Raw genomic sequence first — 19,721 nt, forward strand, 5'->3', positions numbered from 1 at the left:
AGAAAGATTCCTGTTGCGAGAGAGATGCCCCCTGCCCCAGGTCCTGAAGGGCTGGCTCACCTCAGCCAAAGAATGGGAGCGGGAGAGAGCCCTGCGGGTTTGCACCCACGTGCTGGGCGCTTGCAAGGAGCGATGTGAGCTCACGGTGAGTAGGGACCCTCCGCGTGCCCTAGTGCCCCATTCCCACCATTCGTGGCCCTGGAAAGGAGCCCTGCCCAGCTGGGTGCTGGCTTTCGGGGCCCCTGGGATTATGGGGCAGCCCTTCTGCCTGGTCGCTGCCCAGGGAGCAGGCTGGGCAGTAGAGGCGAGCGGGCGCTGGGACTGCCTGCAACGTTTTTCCTGCTGCTGTCCCCTGCAGAGAGGATGTCCCTACAAGCAGTTCGGCTCCCTGGTGGGACTGCTGGGGTCTCTGACCAGCGACTGCCTGGACACGTGCCACCAGAGGGCATGGGTCTGCCTTGGCTACCTTCTCCAAATGCAAGGTGAGGAGAGCAGGCGCTTCCCAGCCTTGCTCAGCCCGATCCTCCCTCCCTCCCTTCCTGGCCTGGCGCCACCGGGGTCCCGTGGAGGGAAGGGGGAGGCAACGTGCTGGGCTGGTTTTGTGCCCCCACCCTGTTAGCCCTCTGCCCCCCTGCCCATCTCAGGAAGGATCCCTGAGAGAGTGTTGCCGAGTCCCACCTCCCCGGGGCGTGCGTGAGGTTGGGTGGTCAGGGCCATCCCTCACTGCTGTCTGAGAGCAGGACGTCGTCACCAATGCTGGGGACTGTCCCCCTCCACGTCTGTCCCTCTCCACGGTCCAGGCAGGAGAGACAGAGGGTGGTCAGACAACTCGCTCGGATGAGGTCCCCGACGTTTCAGAGGGTGCCTTCCCCCTCGCTCCCTGCCTTCAGCCTGGAGAGACAGGCAGCTACCCAGGCAGTCTCCAAAGTCATCCCTGGCAGGGAAGAAATCTCCTGGGGAGCACAAGAGAGGAAGCCAATTTGCTGCCCAGAGCAAACTGGGCAGGGAGGAGGGATCTGAGCTGCAGGCCCAGAGCGTGCTGCAAAGGGTTGAGTTTGCAGCCTTTCCTCTTCAGGCAGCAGGGTCTGCCTGTGCTGAGGAAGTCACAGGGAGGTTTCCTGCCTCCCAGAGACGATGGCGGCCTGTGTGGGAATAGGGGACGCAGCTGCTAGGAGCAGAGGCTGCTGAAACCCTGAAGCCCCAGCAAAAGGTTTAAGGAGGAAGAGGGCTCTTTCCAGCCCGGGGTTTGTCAGCCATTTATCAGGCTCAGGAAATCCCGCTGCCCCAAGTTCAGGAGGGCCCTGGCTTTCCCTGTGGCCTTCCCTGCCACCACGGGGGTTCTCCTTTATTGGTATCTGGGGGCAGAGGTTGGCTTTCTGTAGACGTGACTCCTCTTCTCTCCTGCTGTTTGTTCCAGCCAAGAGCATGAAGGTGCCGCAGGCAGATGAGATCCGGTGCCTTTGTGAGGAGCTGAACAGCCCGGACACCGAGACTTTTGCGGAGACCTGTACCCAAATAACAAAGGTAACTGGCCCCGAAACAGTGGGGTGGGGGCCCAGCTCCTGGGCTCCTGCACGTCTCCCTGCTCCCCTCCAGAGTCTCTGTCTCCAGAGCGGGCTGTCCAGGACAGCTGTTGTTAGCAAGTAGCAGGAGGCTCTGAGGCAAGACCGTCCTTTAAGGCACGCTGGAGCAGACACCGTGATGTGTGCGTTTGCACACACGTGTGCGTGCGTGAGTGCTCTTGTCAGAATACCAATTTGGTATATAAGCAAACAACAAGGGGGTAGACACTTCCAAATCGGTTAGCTGCACCAGATGTAAACAGCACTGTAGGCACAGCAGGAGGGCCAAGAGACTGGCCCCTCCATGACTGCTGAACTAACAGTCCCGTCAAGTTGCCTTTCCTTTCCGAATCGCTGGGGCAGAGCTGTGATGCGGGCTCTCCTGTTCCTGACTTCTCTCCAGGCTGTTTGCAGGTGCATCCCTGCAGCACAGGCTGTGGACTTTCTGACTGCCATCCTGGACAGCTTGCTGCATGTCATGCCCCCACGTGCAAGAGCAGTGAGAAAGTGGGTGTTCATCTTCCTGGTGGAATGCAGAGAGGAGATAGTCCAGGAGGTAAAGGAGAGCTTTTTTTCCATTAGACTTCGTCTTTTCTCCTGTTGGCTGTTGCACTGCACCCTGTGCAGTTGGCATGGGCTCAAGAAATGCCGCCTGTGTGCCGAGCCAAGGGGCTACTGATGGTCCGAGTCGTGCATTAGCACCCGCTGCTGGCGCCTGCTCCGGCTGGTGACAAGGCTATGGGCACTTCTTGTCCAAAGGCTGCCATTGGTCCGGGTCCTTCCCATGAGTGAGGCACTGGGAGGCACCAGCCTTGCCATTCCTCCCCTTCCTCTGGGGTCACTGTCAGTCCTCCCTGCCCTGGGACCCACCTCACCCTTCTCTTTCTTCACTGGTCCCCAATTCCATCTACTCTGAGCTTTGCTGGGCACGCTAGGTTTTCCACAGGTTGCATAGTTGTTCATTGCTCTCACTGCTTTCCCCGACTGTGGTGTTACCCAGCCTGTGAGGTGCCCTTCCTTTAGCCACTAGTTGCTGCCCATCTGTAGCCTGGGAGCCTCTGGCCTCGTGCTGTGCCTGCCCTTTCAAGGCTCCTGTTCTCCTCCGCTCACGCTCTGCTGCGCTCCGCTTGGGCTCTAGGGCCACCAGTGGCTCAAGCAGTGCAGACTAACTCAGTCTCAGGAGGGTAGAGGCAAGGAAAAGCGTCCCTGGAGAACGGGGTTCCTCTGGAAGGAGACACGTGCGCTTGCAGAGGCCCTGCAAGGCATCTGCGGGGTCTCAAAGAGCGTGTTTGGTCGTGGTCTTGCATCGCTACAGACACATGGGGAGAGTTAGCCAAGCGCTGAGCGTGAAATGGGTCCGTGTCCTCTGTGTGCACACAGGGCACGCAGCCGCTCATGGGGTTGGGCCTGGGCACATGCAGCGACCGAGGCTGTGCATGTGAGCGTGTGCATGCGTGTGCGTGTGTGCATGCAGGTGCACGATTGCCAAGAGCACACTGGGCTCCAGATGTGAGCCAGGGTCAGGCAGGGTGGAAGGCGTGAGGTTTCGAGCTGGATCTGGACTCTGTGTCGAGGCAGCAGGCATCGCTCATGTGCCGAATGACTCTGCCTGGGCCCCACAGGAGGGGGTAAAGGAGCCCTTCTTTCTCCTCTTCTTCCATTCAGGTGCCAAAAATCCTGAACACCCTTTACAGCTACATGCAGCAGAGCACCCACAGGCCCTTCCTGCTCCGTGCAGTGTTTCTCCTCACCCGCTTTCACCAGGAGCCTGTAATCAGCAGTCTCCTCCAGAAGAGTCTGCTCATGGACAGGTACGGGCACTACCCACCTCCCCACTGTAGTCAAACAGGGACCCTGCAGCTTCCTTGCCCTGGGGGGGTCCGGTTGAGAAGCAGGTCTTTTTTTTCTGCCCAAGCAGTCTGGAGTGTTGCAAGACTGCGTGCTTGTGTCTCTGCTGTGAGTGGGGCATTGTAAGCCGCACTGCAGGTGAGGAGGTTTGAGGGCACCGCAGGACCGCAAGGATACGGGCTCAGGGGTGAACGTCTCTTCCCTTGCAGTGACACGGTGGAGCTGTGGAGGAGCCTGGGGAGAAGCATCCTTGGGATTCAGATCCTGAGGTGCTTAGTGGAGAAATTAAACAGAGCAGGAAACGACCGCCTGGGGACGGACTCCTCCCCTTGTGAGCAGCACAGCTGTCAGACTGCTCTGGAGACTCTGACGGTACGTTCAACGGCAGACACCTTTCTGCAGCTCGGCATCTGCTTGCTAACTCACGCTTGGGCGCAAGGGAGTCAGGTGCCCTTTGCGGGTGCCCGTGGAGATTCGCAGGGCGCTGTGCTGGGCCGGCCTCAAGGAGTGCGGGGAGCCAGGGCAGTTTGGTACTCCTGAGCCACAAGGCTGTCGCAGAAGTGACAAGTGCGGACAGTGACCCCCCACCCTGGGCAGGCGGGGGAACCAGGCTGGTGGGAAAAGGCCTTCCCTGAACAGGTGGTTCTTGGTCATGTTTCTCTGCAGATCACCCGTGCCATCTCCGAGGTGGTGTTTGCCCTGAGGAGCACGGAGGAGCTCAGGCGACTGCTTCCCCACCTCCTTCCCAGCCTGCTCAGGTGGGCCAGTGAAATGCTGGGTGGGGAGAGGCAGCTTTTGCTCATGACCAGCTGGAAACAACTGCATGTGGAGAAGCCGTGCAGGTAAAGAGCCGAAGGGGCAGATGGAGGGGCTGGCTTCAGTTCCCCGTGCCAAGGCATGTGCCTTTGTGGGGCTGAGGGAGGGCTTCGCCTGCCCCACTTCCTAGATGTGGAAAGCGGTCGTCGCGGTTGGTTTTACTTCTGTTCCTTCGTGGAGCAACTCCAGCTCCCAGGCAGGAAGGTCTTACGCAGCTCATACTGCGGATGGCCGTCCTCTTGCCTCCTGCATACCCTTGTGTGCACAATAGCATTGCACTCCCTCAACGGACCCCCGCTGGAGCAGTGACTCTTGCGGGCACTGGTGTCATTCTTGGCCAAAGGCTGGTGGGAAGAGGTATGAGGTGTTGGCCTTGGTTGACACCTAGCGTGGAGTCAGTCTAGAGGCGTGGGTTTTCTTCTGCTTCGGTGGGTCTGGGGCATGAAGAAAATGCCAGTGTCGTTAGCTGCAGTCTGGAAGGCTGTGAAGCATCATTCCAGGGGTATTTAGCTCTGCTGCAGATCAGTCTTCCCCGAACCTGCTGTGATTTGAGAGTTCTTGGGGTTTCTGGCGGTGGTGCTCTTTGGACTTGTTTTGTTTGATTGGGTTTGTTTATTTTGCACTTTGTTTCTTTTGCCAGGATTTTCCTTTCAGCTATAAAGTTGGTGCTGGGCAAATGCATGGCGCAGAAATGGACGCAGCTGCTCGAGATTTGGGGAGTGTGGGCTCGCCTGGAAGTCCCCGTGGCTCACCCTGAGGGGGTGCGTCTCCTGACCAGGTAAGAGCCCCAGGGATGCATCTGGCCAACTCCTGCAGGGCTGTGCCCAGGGAAATGGCCGCTGGGACCCTCCCGGCGTGCCCGGGAAGCCGTCGGGAGCTGAAGAGTAGTGTCTGCATCAGCGCAAGTGAATTTTGGAGGCCCGGCCTGTGGCCTTCCTGGGTAACTGTGTCCCTCGCTTGTGACCCCTGCGCAGTGTCCTGCTCAACGCTGGAGTCGTCTCCCCCTGTCTGGTGAAGAACCTCTTGCCGTGGCTGAATTCCTGCTCAGTTCAACTGCGGATGACAGCTACAGCTTTCTTTGCTGAGGTAAGGCAGGAGATGGGGAAGGAAGGGGTCAGAGGACTTTTACCGAGATACTGCTGCTTGGGATGTCTTTTTTTGTGGGAAGATCCCTGGCGAACGGGTCCCTGGAGCGGGGTGGCCAGGGGAGCACCTGGCCGGGACCAGGTCCCCACGGCGCTGCCTGTGGTGTTGTTCCAGATCTCTCGGGACCGCAGGACGACAGGGACCTCCGAGCAAGGCAGGCACTAGAGCAATCCCTCCGCAATACCTGGCCCCAGCCAGCACCACGGAGTTAATTAAAGCTCATCAAAAGACACCGAAAGGGGAGTGTATCTGTTCTTTCCCTAATAGCACCCTGGCAGCTGGTGAGACAACGTGTGGGTGACACCGAGGCTGGGGGCTGCCAGCTGTGGGGCCCCTCTCAGATCTTCCCGGGCTGGGGACAATGGAGTCATGCCAGGACAGAGCCCAGAGCAGGGGTCTCCCCGTGGGGTCCTGGGGCCTTGGCGTGCCCTCCCACTGCCCATGGGGATCCCCTCGCCACCCCTCCCACCGCGGCACGACCACCTCCAGCACCAGCCCGCGCTGGTGCAGGGAACAGCCCGCGAGAGCCCCGACCGTATCGCCACAGCAGGCTTCGCCCTCCCGGTGTCCCATCACGCTGGGACCCCCCACAGCACTGCCCAGTGACACACTGGGGGGAGTAGGGGGCACTGGGGGGAACCGAGGGGGTCACAGGAGGTTACAGGTGTGTGGGCAGGGGGCGGAAGGGGGGCACTGGGGGACGAGTGGGGAATGGCGGGGGGACCTTAAAGGGTCAGCAGCGGCACAGGGGCCGAGCAGAGGGACGGAGAGTAGCATCTGGCTGGCCCATCGGACCCCTGCCCGTTAACCCAGGCCCCACTGGTGCTGTTCCTCACCCCCAGCGAGCCTCCGCACATCTGCAGGGGGCAGGGGCAGCTCCACACAGGGAGGCCACCAGCAGAGACGTGGTTTTGTCCCTTGGGCTGCTGTGCACGCTGGCCCGGCTGCGAGCCCACGTGAGCCTCAGCCCCCTGTCCCGCGGGTCCCACCACACGCGCGTGACCCAAACGGAACGCTCTGCAAAGTTCGCTCAAAGGAAGCACGTGCTTCCGCCTTGCCCAGTCCTTCCTAAAGGTGTTCCTTGGTAAAGGTGAGGATGTAAGCGGGAACGGAGCCCCTTTCTGGGTTGAACAGCAGGCTGAGGGGGGCTCCTGCTGTGGCGGGGGCACCGGCAAGGGCCAAGCTGGCCAGTCTTCCTTCGTCCCGGTCTTCAGAGGTGGCAACCTCCTGCGTGCTCTGGGCTGGCACAGCCTTGCCCGTGACCCAGGGGAAGCTTCCCTCTCCCCGAGTCCAGAGTCCTGCCCCATACACGGCACCCTGGGGCAAAGGGCAGAGGAACCAAGAGGTTCCCCTCCTTCGCAGGGTCCCCAGCGTCAGCTGTAGCATCGCGCCTATCCTTTGTAGTGCCCAGAGCCTCCTGTTTCGGGCCGAAATCCTCGGTTTTCGGGTCCAAACCCGCCTTTGATGACCCCCAGCCTTTCCTCAGGGCCCACAGCTCCATGCTGAGGCTCTCAGCCCTAAAGGTGGAGTTCGTTGCCTGGCAACCTCCACCCAGCAGTCCCTGGGGAGTCAGTGGGCCCAGGACAGCCAATCGCATTTGAGGAGGCGGGGGCAAGGCATGTGATCGATAGGTAACCCACCAGTCAAGCTTCGAGGCCTGCAGGAGAGGTGGCAAGAGGGGAAAAAGCCGGGCTCCCTGCCGGGTGTGTGTGTGGGGGGGGTGTTGGTTGGAGGCGGGGCATGCCCGCTCCACCAATCACAGCTGGCAAGAGCAAAGCAGAGATGACTGATGAGCCGCCTGACCCATCACTGGATGGGAGGAGCGATCTCATGCAGCCAATCGGAGGAAACATCGCCTCAGGGAAGGGCGGGCCCCAAAGCAGGGCACAGTGGCAGCCGAGGGGAGCGATCCTCCGAGGCAGCACCGCCTGAAGGGAGGAGACTGGCAGCCCTCCCCAGCTGTGCTGACCCATGGGAGAAGAAGGTGGGGCCTTCTCCTGGGGCCAGGAGTTTCCTCTAGGCACCTGCAGTGCCGAGGGCTCCGGCAGTCCTGGGAGCTGAGTGTGCCAGGCGCAGGGCAAGCGGCTGAGCTGGGCGTTCTCCAGCGGCAGGCATTTGGACGAGGGGGGCTCGGCGGGAACCCGTCTTGCCCTCCCGCTTCTTCTTGTGCTTCTTGAAGTGGAAGCACTTGTGCAAGGCTCCAGGAGGAGTTCATTTGGTGCCCGCCCTTGCTAATTGCAGGTGGGTGGTCTGCAGCGGGCAGGGAATGGGACAGGACTGCTCGCAGGAATGCCGTGGGAGGGGAGGTCCGTCGCTCAGGGAGACAAGGATGAAGGGTGGGCATTGAGGGTTGTGGTGCTTCTCTTCCCAGGTCACCATTACGCGTGAGGAAGCTCTGCTTCCCTGGCAGTGGCCGAACATCTGCCTGCCCTCGGGAAGCCAAAGGCAGAAATCAAGCAAGCAGTCGGGATGGAGTTGCAGGAATAGTCGCCACCTGTCGACCCCAGCTGTCGCCCCAGTTCATTCTCTGTGTGGAGAGGCAGTTCAGGGTGCCAGGAAAAGGTAATTTAAGGGATCTCCACTGCTTATCGGTTCTGCTGACTCTCATGACTTTACCGGCATTGTGGCATTTGGTGCTAATGCCAAAGCTCTTGGGGAAATCTGTGTCAGGGTATTGGCATCTCTTAGGGCTGTGATCCTGTGGTAGAGGGGAAAGCTAAAAAAATGAGACACAACTGTAAGTAAAGAAGCAACATTGAGAGGGGGGGGAAAAATACATTTTCCCAAAACACTTTTGAGGTTTAGGGATTTGGTTTGAGAACTCTTGTTTTGGTGACACACTTGCTAATAAGTCCAAAAAGAGATTTATCTTTGCTTTCATTGAGATTTTGACTTGAGTGCAGTTAGTGATCTGCTGTAACCTTAAATCACTCCTGTCATCTGACCAATTCTCTGTTTTGTCTCTACTACTGAGCTGATTTTCTTATCTCAAATGTGGCATAAAATTTGCATGTACTTCCTGGAAATTGAAAGATTTAACAGTGCTTTGTGGAGTGCTATTCAGTCGATGGGCGCATGGCACACAAGAATTTAGGGGTAAAAGTTCTTTTAGAGGTTCTGAGGGTTATGGTCCTGCTGAAAGATTAGTGAGAAATTCAGCTACACAGTTGTCAGGACTCATAAAACTTGCCAAGACTGCAAATATGTGATGTCTGGGCTTTGGTGTTGACTAAGCACAGTGCAAACACAGGTGGATACAAAAGCTGGAAACAAGAGCTTAGGCATAAAAGAACCAAACCAAACCAAAACCCAAGATGATGGAAGAGAGAAAAATGTCCTGCCAAAAATACTCCTTTAATTATTCACCGACAGAAAAGACAACTTCCAGAAGAGATTGTCTTCCTGGATGCAACTGTGAGAAGAAACCTAATTACTGAACCAAAATAGTACACATATTGTAGGATGATAATAATGCATTAAGTATAAAATAAATAAAAAGGCAGAAGAAGCCATGCTGCATTTCCTTCAGATTGTGGATTGCCTCTCTTCCAAAGATACTAGATGTTTATCTGCCCAGTACTAACAGCACTTAAATATTATTTGCTGTTTGTAAATGAAGTATTTGAATTGGAAGTAAAGGCTTAAGATTATGAAGCTTTTCACTGCCAACAAAATGTCTAGGTGCTGAAGGAGCTGGCTGCTTGCTGGTCCCAGGGTGCAGGTAAAGCTACTTTCTGATTATCAGAGATGAATCAGAATCTCGGACATTGCCTGACTCTTCATCATCTCGGTATCGTGCTGAATATCAGTAGCAGGCAGGGAAGGGGGTTCTTGTGTCCCTGTCTGAGATGCCAAATTGTGATTTCTGCTCTCTGTCCCAGGTACGTGCCTGTGCAGGCAGCTAGATGGGAGCTTTCCCTCTGCAGAGCACGGCTCTCTGCGGTTTGCAGAGAATAATGTTTTCTACAGCCTTGTTTTCAGCTTTAGGCAGGTCTGGCTTCATTTTTTGGGGGAGGCAAGAAGGCTTGCCTTCTGGGAGTGTGTTTCACCACTGTCCCATTTTTGCTGAGGTCCATGAGTGTCCCTAGTTGTGAGTAAAGGAGCCCTGGTGGGACTGTGGGCTGGAGATGTGCTGCTTTTTGCCCCTTCTGCCCCTCCTCTGAAGATCTGATAGCAGAAGTGTCTTTGAGACAGGTTTTTTGACCTGCTTCAATGCAGTAATGGATTACTGAGAAGCAGCAGTACCAGGGAGTATGAATGCAATTTTCTCTTGCATGATTTGGCTGAAGATCAGAAATGTGCTTCACTGAATAGGAACATTGTTGATTAAAATGGCATGACTGTTGATGCCATATTACAGCGGTATCTTGCAGTGTTGGAAGCTCAAATCTATCTTTTCGTGTTAACTTAAAGCTTAAACTCTGAGAAGACTGTAGGAATTTAAAAATCACCCTCTGCAACCTATGCAGACCTTGAGGTATGAGCCAGACTGAGAGGAGTGAAGAAAATGTGTTCATGCTTTTTTATCCAGCTGAAAGAGCTCTGTATAGCTTTAAATGCTGTTGCATCTCATTTTTAGTTGAATATAAGCAGATGGTAATAGATTAGGTGTCAGATATCTTGTGAGGGCAACTACCTGGCAATGACATATTATTAACAGTAGTTTAAATGATTGCACTTGTTTCAGAACAAAAAGTGGAGTTCTGTCTATTTTTAATCTGAGTTTCTGAACTATCTGATTGGAACTTAGTACTGGGGAGGCCTTCAATACAATTTTTTTTATGATGATCACTAGGGTGTGATGGTTGTCGGTTATTTTTAGGTGGTGTGGTCAAATCAGAGGTGTTGAAAGCTTACCCCTCATCTAATTGGGGTGGGTTTTGTTTGTTTTCGGTGCTTATTTCTTTTGGAAAAGCTGAAGATTAAAATCTCTCTGTATATACCCATGCACCCCTTCTCCATGGTGTTTACATAAATGTTTAGGCTGTTTTCCAGGCTGTTTCCTTCGTGCAAGACTGGTTGGAATCACCTTAAAACACCCTTTTACCCAGCACCTGCGAGGGAGGACCACAGTGTTTGGGGACCTCGGTGGTCCCAGTGCCTGAGGATGGTGTGTGCACACACACACACATTTATCTGGGGTGTTCCTGCAGCTCCCTGGGACTGGGCTGTAGCCAGGGCCAGGGTTTGTGAAACCCCTTGTCTGAAGATTTCTTGGGACCACAGCACCCACAAGGGCAGGAGCAGAGGGACAGGGAAGAGAAGCATTTAGCAATATTTAGCAGGGGCTCTCACCAAACCAGGCTGATCCACTCTCCAGCTTCTCCCTTAACTTGGGGGGAATCTGCTACCACAGATGTTTCTGGCGTTTGCCGCATCGGGAGGATTGTCAGTGGGCTGCACTGGGAGCAGGTTATGGGAAATAAGAGCCTGTAATGGTCAGACTACAATGCTGGGAGATTTTTACAGTAATGCCCGTGCTGCAAGAATCCAAAGGTCAGAGAGGAAAATTGCAATACCAACTTCAATTAGTGACTAAGAAAGGGAATGACTTTCATGATGTGTCAGACTGTGCCTCTAAGCCCTATGAGAAGCTGCCACCCTTCTCCGATGACAGGTAGCGTCGTGGCAGTGGCTACTGCTGGGCCAGGAGCAGCAGGCAGATGCTGCGCAATAAAATGAGAGCAGAGACCAGGCAGGCTTGGTCTGTGAAGGATCTGCTATCCCATAATTCATTCCCTGCCCTTATTCACTGGAGGCTGAATGTGAGGATCTTTGTTCACTGGGGTTTTTTTGTTTTGGTTTTGTGGTTTGTGGGTTGTTTTTTTTTTCTCTTTCTTTTGGTTTGGTTTGTGGTTTGTGTTTTTTTTTTAGGGGAGTTTAGGAGAACTGACTATGGGCAGCAGAGAAGATCTGGTGATTCAAAGGATCTTTTTTCAGTTGTTCATGCTAGAAAGTTCTTGGGGTTTTTTGTTTTGTTTTTTTGTTTGCTTCTTCCTGCTGCCACTGAACACCTCTGGGATCCATTACATTTTACGGGGATTGTTGCTTTGGAAGATGGCAGGAGGTCCTGTGGCCCTTTCTGCCAGCCAGCCCTGCAGGAGCAGGGAAGCTCTGCTGGGAGGAGGCCAAGGAAGGGTGTCAACAGCTGCTGTAGAAATCCAGACGAGCAGTTCAGGTACATAGGAGGGATCAGGGGTACAGTCCAAAGGAGCCACGCAGGGATGTGCTTGAATGATGACTGTTCCCTCCCACCCCAGTGCTATGAAGGACATTTGTGCCCAGGTCTTGTACCAAGGGACTGTCATACCCTCGTGTACGGGGACCCCTCGTACACGCACCCTGGCACGATTAACTTTGCACAATCTTGGCCCCCTTCCCTGTCTTCAGGGGAACCCGAACTAGTAAAACGTTTTTGGCTTGTTTTTCTTCCTTGCATGGTGAGGATGGACCATGGCAGCATGATGTCCTTACAGTGTCACTTGGTGGGGAGACTTGGACTTGTCCTCTACAGGCTGGACACTAACTGTCCAAATGACTTCCTAGAGCTGGCTGCAACAAAGAAATGCAGTGTCATGCTAAGGAGGAAATGACAGCTGGATAGCTCCCTCCCAGAAGCTATAGCAAAAGAAGAGAATGAGAAAAATGAGGGATAATTGTTCCTGACAATGGTGTCTTTTAAAATCAAAATAGAGATTTTTTTTTTTCCTTCAAAATAGAGATTTTTTTTCCCTTCAAAATAGAGATTTTTTTTCCTTCAAAATAGAGATTTTTTTCCTTCAAAATAGAGATTTTTTTTCCTTCAAAATAGAGATTTTTTTTCCCTTCAAAATAAAGATTTTTTTCCTTCAAAATAGAGATTTTTTCTCTCCTTCAAAATAGAGATTTTTTTTTTCCTTCAAAATAGAGATTTTTTTTTTTCCTTCAAAATAGAGATTTTTTTTTTTTCCTTCAAAATAGAGATTTTTTTTTTTTTCCTTCAAAATTTCTCAGGAAGTTTTTGGTGATGTTGGACTCTCCAGTGCAGAATGATCTGAACACCGCTGCAGTGTCCTGATGACAGGACTTTTCCAAGCACTCAGCTTTAGAAATAGTCTATGGAAAGATGTCCATGTCCTGGGCATGAGATTTAAAAAAAAAACCAACAAAAAACCAAATTAAGAAAATAAAATTTGAGTGGAAAGTCCTCCTTTCTCCCCAGTGCAATAATTCTTCGTGGCACTTGGAATCATGCTCAAAAATGTTGAATCTCTTCCCCTTAAGTTTGAAAGACGGAAGAAAGATTTGAAAATAAACATGGAAGAACACCTGGTCTGCAGGAAAGTTTTTGTGGGGAAAAAAGTTATCAAAAGCAGCTTGGTGATGTGATTTTTTTTTATTTATTTATTTATTTTCCTATTGCCATTTAGGTCAGAGGGACTAATTTGTATGATTTTCTTAAGAATGCTTTCATGTGTAAAATTTAGATCTCATAAATCAAGACTCAAACAGGACAATAGTAAGGATGGAAATGTTTTCTTTACTGGCATACTGGGGACAGACTTTATAGTAGAGAGTGTTGCAATAGGACAAGGGGTAATGGTTTTACACTAAAAAAGGGTAGATTCAGACTAGATATAAGGAAGAAATTTTTTACAGTGAGAGTAGTGAAACACTGGCACAGGTTGCCCAGAGAGGTGGTAGATGCCCCATCCCTGGAAACTTCAAGGTCAGGTTGGACAGGGCTCTGAGCAACCTGACCTAGTTGAAGATGCCTGTGCTCATTGCGGGGGGGGGGCGGGTTGGACTAGATGACATTTGAAGGCCCCTTCTAAGCCAAACTATTCTATGATTCTACGCTAACAAGTTTGGAACAATGTCATCCAGTTCTGGGCTCAGCAGAGAGGAGTGAAACATCACTGGAGTCAGGGTGCCACTTGTTTCTATTAAACATTTTGTTAGAATCTTTCTTTTCTTACTGTAGTTTTGTACAGGCATTCATCTGCCTTTTCCAGTGTTTAATATTCACATGCTGGAAGAGTAATTTAAATGGGTAATAGATACAGAGTGTAACCATTAAATCTAGTTCATAACAATGCAAACTATTGGATGGCAACAATTGCAAATATATGCCTGGCTTTGCAGGATGCCAACTCGTTGGCTTGGGACACAGAGCTCACCTTAAGTGACAATAAACATTTTATATTTAGATGTTCATTGCTGAGCCAGATGAACACAAAGAGCTGCAGCGTTTCATTTTTTTTTTTCTTTTTGTTTTATGTAGGGGCCTTATGCGGACTGACGGCAGTCCCGGAGAGAGATCCAGCCTCGCTCGAGTGGAGTACACCTGCAGCTTTTAATCAGAAACGACAGCTATAAAGCAGCACTATGTGCAATACCTCTGAGACCTGTACCCTTGCTGGTGCTCACACTTGCATGGAGGAGGAGGTGAGCAGGATGCCTAGCAATAAGAGAATGATAGCATTTGAAATTTCTGGAAGAAAAAGAGTTATTTCTGTCTGTTTTCTTCATTCCTGTCTTTTCTGCTCCTTCTGATAAGCAGTGTGGCTATGTTGTCGGAAGGATAAGCTGAGAAGTGGGTTAAATGAGAAGGTTTTCCTCTGGGGGGAAAAATCTGGAAGTGGCTTGGACCCATATTTTGTAGCTAAATGGATTGTAGCTGTAAAAACGTGCTGTAGCTAGACGATGAGTAAGGCTGTGTCACAAACTGGAAAAGTTGTGGCTGACTGAGGAAATCTGGAGGGGTTTTTGTGCTTGTGGAGTGTCTGTTTTTTAAGAGCTTCTGGAGAGCTGGATAGCTTCAAGAGTAATGTCAAGTCGTTTTGGGGTCCAAAAAAATGCTGAATTGCTGCAGGAGGAGTGTATGGGGTTTGCTGAATCTGAAATAGCTTGTGAGCACCACTGGAGGCACAGTGTTGTGGGGACACCCCCAGAGGTGCAGTGCCCTGGGCAGTGGGGTAAGGGTGTACTTGTGTGGCTGTCACCTTAGCCTGTTTGTAATTCTGTGCTTGTGTGGGAGCTGCCTGTGTCTAGGTGAACAGTACCTCAGTCACACCTTCCTTCTCATACTGTTTTAATGCTACCGTATTTTAATTTGTCTCCCATTATTAATTAATGGATTGACTCCCCTTCAAAGCAGGTTACTGCTTTTTTCCAAGTGCTGAACTGAAAATGGTGACCAAGTCCTGCATACAATGATACTTTCTGCTAGAAAGTCATTGGAATGATTCAGGCACCCACTTTGGTGCTCATCCATTAGGGGAGGACTTCACGTGTGCTGTACTTTGGGAAATGAGTGTGCATTTATTTCTCCATTTAACTGGATTTTTGTGTGAGTGAGATTTGTTAATATTGTTGTATCACTGATTTTGCTGGCTTGCCGTGGAAATCTTCCCCAAAAGAGTTAACAGCTATTTCTAAACAAGATCCTCCAGACCAGATACATCCTGAACAGCTGAGTTGACCTGGGAAGTGGTTGTAGCCTCAGGTGGAGTTGCCATTACAATCACAATAACTGAGCTATCATATAATCAAATTCTCCAGCTCCCTGAATTGCTGATCTCACTTCTAAGCTTTCTGTAAGTGGAACTTCTGAGTCCTTGATGTAAGAAAAGCCTCGGCAGCTTTTAGTTATCTTTTTGGCATTTTCCATCAAAATTTCTGACTAAACTTCACAGCTTCCAGCTGCCTACTTGGCAGTAGGTTTAGGGAGCTGAGCGAGCACTAATGCCAACCCCATGGGGGTCTGCGCTTGCCCTCAGGCTGTGATGGCTGGTGTGATGCTGGTGGTGCATCTGGTGCAGAAAAGGAGCCTTCCCACAGACACAGGAATAAGGCACGAGTCAGCTGGCACGCTCAGCTCATGCTGCTGTAAATAAGCTGAAGTTTTTTGAAGGCTGGCCTCAAAGTGACAGCCTTTCCATTGTCACAGGAACTTGAAAGTCAATAGTAAAGATTGTAAAGTAACAAAAGTCCATGATAAAGATTTCATCTTTGAAGACCGCAAACAGCAACCCGCGTGAGGAGTACCTGCTCTAGCCTGAAGTTATTGAAGAGAAAAGAGAAAATGTGTTAGTTAGCATTCAGAGGGTAACAATTTTCTGATTTATATTGATTGCATGAGCTAAAACCAAGAAGTACTGAATGCTTATCTGGGAAGTACAGCAGAAAATTGAACTTAAAGGGGATTTGGAGAATGTCTGTTGGAAGAAAAAAATTCTCTTTTATCTATGAAATTTCCTGAAAATAAAAGCACCCACACTCCATATTCCTTAATCTTTTATTCCTCTTTTCATTTCTACTAGTTGTGAAAACTAGAAGACAAACTAATTTGTTATCCTTGTTTAGCCAAAATGATTTCCTAGAGGAAAGAAATATTAAGAAATGTCTAATGTGCAAAACCAGCAGGATTTCTTGCAAACTAGGACAGGGTTTATCAGGCATAGCATACACATGGCCATTTCACCCTCCCAGGGTTTAACAGAGGGCTGAGATTTACCTGAACTCAAAGTTGAATCAGGAGAAATGGATTTGCCCCAAACCAGGAAACAAGGTTTGTAGTTGTCTCAATAGATACAGTGTGATATAGCCCAGGGGAGGTGGAAAACACTGCAATGGTTTCTGCTGATGTTATATGGAAGGAAAAAGAAAAGCAAGCTGAGAGAAAACCTATCAGATAAGGGAAATATCCAGTCATGATCCTACTGTTTGCAGTAGGGTAAACTGCAGCTACTCAGAACAAACATAAATGTCAGAAACCTATGGAAGAGATGAGATCATCCAAAGGTTAGGTACAAAACCAAAGCAGCTTCAGTGTATTGACATAAGCAGTCCTCATATTGAATGTTAAAACATTTCTCTTCTATCAGCTCAGTGCTAAACAGAAGCTGTAAAATGAAATGATAAAGTGAATCAGATAGAGCAATGTATGTTTGGCTGCTTATTGCTGACAACTGGCCCTGGCAAAAGCTGAAATGGTTTTGTGGGTATCAGCAGGCTGCTGCATTCCTACAGTATTTGCAGTTAATGAGATTATTGGGTTGTTGTGTGATGTATAAAAAAAGCTAATATTCTGTCTACAATGCCAAGATGTCTGGGCAAGTCAGAGACATGGAAAGATAAGAGTGAAGTTATGGGACTCATATATTGGGATGTATATTTCAGATATTTTATCTGTTTTCTCTACTGCTTGCAGAGAATAGAGATGATTTATTATGAGGTCCAAAAATGCCATTAGTATGCTACATTTGAAATGCATGCCCTAATCTTATTTACCATTGTCCTGTGTGAGGAATTTTAATTATTCTCTAAGGTTTAAAGGAAAAATACCTCCTGGAAGAAAAAAGGAATAATGCTGCAGTAAACTGGCTTTCTCCAGTGTAAGCTTTCAGCCGTAACAGAAGAGAAAATGTGGAAGTGTGTTAGCAACATTCATTTTTCACTACATAACCTTGTGGAAGCAGTATACAAGAGCTATTAATATTTTATTACAGATATCTGTAACTGTGTTTGCAGTTGACTGATCTGACTGTATGATAAGAATTAAGTTGGCAAACAGGTATTTCTCAAGTACAGTCCTGTCTTTTTGTTTGTTTGTTTTCATGGCCAATTGTTAAGCTGTATCAACCAAGCCACTATGTTGTTATGCAGGGTTTTCCATTTCACACCACGCCTTTTCATGCACACGTTGCATGTGGTGAGGTGCTCAGAACAGAGAGAAACCTGCAGCCCAACACGGATGATGATCTCCTCTGCCTGCACTCCTCTCAGAAGCGATGGCATATAGATGTAGTACTCTTACTGAATACATAGTGGCTGGGTTGGTGTGGTGTTTGGGGTTTTTTTGTTGGTTTTTTTTTTTGTTGGGTTGTCATGTGTCCCCCCCCGCCCCCCCCCCTCCGGTTGCTTGGCTTTTTTGCAGTACTACGTTATAGGCCTGATCCAGCTGAAAATTCCCCCCAACAAAAAGTCTGCTTTTTGTCATCATTTTATAGATGAGCTGAAACCAAAAGATACTGAATACTCAGGTCCTGTTCAATACTTGCTCAAGGCTGGCATGCTGCCATAGAGCACAGAAGGGCTGGGAAGCGGAGCTGGCTCTGGGGCAGCCAGGGGGAGCATGGGGGCAGAGATGCTCTGTTGTGTGGGGCACCCTTTCGCTCTCTGATCTGACCTTGCAGATGGAGGGTGGGTTTCTCTGTGTGTGTGTGTTGGGTTCCCTTTTTTTTTTTCCAAAATTATACAAACTTAGGATAGATAACTAGATAAATTCATGTGTGTAGCTATGTTCGAGTCAGTGGGAGAAGGAAGAGCTCTTTTGTTGAGTCTAGAGCTGGTATTTGCTAAGAGTAACTATGGTGGTGCAATTATGAAATTTTATTGTTAACTGACTGTACCATATGCACGTTTTTGGTTTTATTATGCTAATAATTTTCACTGTTTTGAGCTATCTTCTACGCAATTTTCTGGTTCAAAAAATTTCCCCAAACAAGCATTTAATAATTTTTTTTCCACTACCTTCTTGAATCTCTATATAGGAAGAACCAGGTAATTTTTTATTTTTTTATTTTTTTTAGCGTTCAATCTCAAGCCCCTGGGATACAGTTAATTTCTCTGGCTCTGTATCACTGCTTTTCCAAGGATGTGAGTACTAGATGGCTTGTTTGAAAAACAGCAGCTGACAACTGCACTTAGTTTCAGACAGCCTTAAACTTTTGTTCCTCATTTACTTGAGTCTGTCGAAGATGCATTTGATACGGAATACCTAATTCTGGTACAATCCTGTTCTTGTAAGGTTTAGAATGTACTGACACAGAGACTTTGTCACGTACGTAATGAGTTATTCTGATAATAAGAGAAGAAAATTACTTGGAAAGAAATGCCACATGTACGTGCTTAGAAATTCTTGTATTAAATTGAGTCCAATTTGTTATAAGTTTCAAATGTCAAAGAAAATAAAATCAGCAAAACCAGATATATGCGTATTTTCCACAGGGCTGAACAAAACCATCATAGAAACTTTGGAACAGAGTTTTGTGTTTGGACACCTTTCTATTGTACTGTCTCTTCTCTGTCAATGTTGGGCCATTCTTCTCTCATAGCTGAAGTTCACTGAGATGAGAAGGTTGAGAGCACTCTGCTCTTGTATAGCCACTTTTTTTCTCAGTATGTGTAATGGTCCCCAGAATGAATCCTAATAGCGTGATAATCTTGCTCTGAGCTCAGAGGTGAATTTTGGTCTTAAGTCGGATTTACCTAGCTTTCTTTGAATACTCAGGATGTGGAGAAAAATGCTGTCCTGGTGTCAGCTGGGATAGAGTTAATTGTCTTCCTAGTAGCTGGTACAGTGCTATGTTTTGAGTTCAGTATGCAAAGAATGTTGATAACACACTGATGTTTTCAGTTGTTGCCAAGGAGTGTTTAGACTAAAGTCAAGGATTTTTCAGCTTCTCATGCCCAGCCAGCAAGAAAGCTGGAGGGACACAAGAAGTTGGGAGGGGACACAGGCAGGGCAGCTGACCCAAACTGGCCAAAGGAATATTCCATAGCATGGGACGTCACATCTAGTATAGGAACTGGGGGGAGTGGGGGTGGGGGGATCGCCGCTTGGGGACTAACTGGGCATCGGTCGGCGGGTGGTGAGCAATTGCACTGTGCATCATTTGTATATTCCAATCCTTTTACTACTGTTGTCATTTTATTAGTGTTATCATTATCATTATTAGTTTCTTCTTTTCTGTTCTGTTAAACCGTTCTTATCTCAACCCATGAGTTTTACTTCTTTTCCCAATTTTCTCCCCCATCCCACTGGGTGGGGGGGGAGTGAGTGAGCAGCCACGTGGTGCCTAGTTGCTGGCTAGGGTTAAACCATGACAAATGCCTATCACAAGGTAAGAAATAACATATTAAGGGACCTTGAACCTGCACTTAGTAGCCGGATAAATTCCTTCTAACTGGTCCAGCTGAGGGGAGAGGGGGTCCCTTGCATGAATGAGGGTGGCAGAAGGTCTCTGATTTGCCTTAAAACCTGCTTCCTTGCCTATAGGCTCACAGAGGAAAGAGGAGTTAAGTTCTGAGAAAAGACAGCAGCAACCCATCATGCCTGGTGGGACCTTGTAAAGCAATTTACAGCCTTTGGCTGTCCGCTTTTTCACCATTAGAGAAATGCTATTTTCTTTTATTTCACCTTTACGTTTTGCAATGCATGTTCCACTGTTCACTGCAGAAAATTATCAAACGTGTGTACAAGAGAGTCTGTATTAATACCTGGGCGGGAGATGGGGTTTTGTGGGCTTTTGGACCTCTCTAGGAGTAACTTGGAGCATCCAGGGCAGGCAGGGAGATGGGTTT

General features: G+C 49.5%; 1 protein-coding gene across 1 annotated transcript in view; it reads left to right on the top strand.

Moving 5' to 3' along the window:
* Positions 1–5,537, top strand: part of LOC142027940 (maestro heat-like repeat-containing protein family member 2B) — a 33,961-nt gene extending 28,424 nt beyond the window's left edge. The window contains exons 27-35 of the mRNA XM_075022097.1: positions 41–145; positions 359–482; positions 1,418–1,524; positions 1,966–2,118; positions 3,228–3,373; positions 3,620–3,782; positions 4,077–4,252; positions 4,867–5,004; positions 5,201–5,537. Coding sequence (XP_074878198.1) covers positions 41–145; positions 359–482; positions 1,418–1,524; positions 1,966–2,118; positions 3,228–3,373; positions 3,620–3,782; positions 4,077–4,252; positions 4,867–5,004; positions 5,201–5,537 — 1,449 coding nt within the window. The remainder of the gene's footprint in view (positions 1–40; positions 146–358; positions 483–1,417; positions 1,525–1,965; positions 2,119–3,227; positions 3,374–3,619; positions 3,783–4,076; positions 4,253–4,866; positions 5,005–5,200) is intronic.
* Positions 5,538–19,721: the final 14,184 nt, after the last annotated feature.

This window comes from Buteo buteo, unplaced genomic scaffold, assembly GCF_964188355.1.
Source record: "Buteo buteo unplaced genomic scaffold, bButBut1.hap1.1 HAP1_SCAFFOLD_93, whole genome shotgun sequence".
Classification (NCBI taxonomy): Eukaryota; Metazoa; Chordata; class Aves; order Accipitriformes; family Accipitridae; genus Buteo; species Buteo buteo.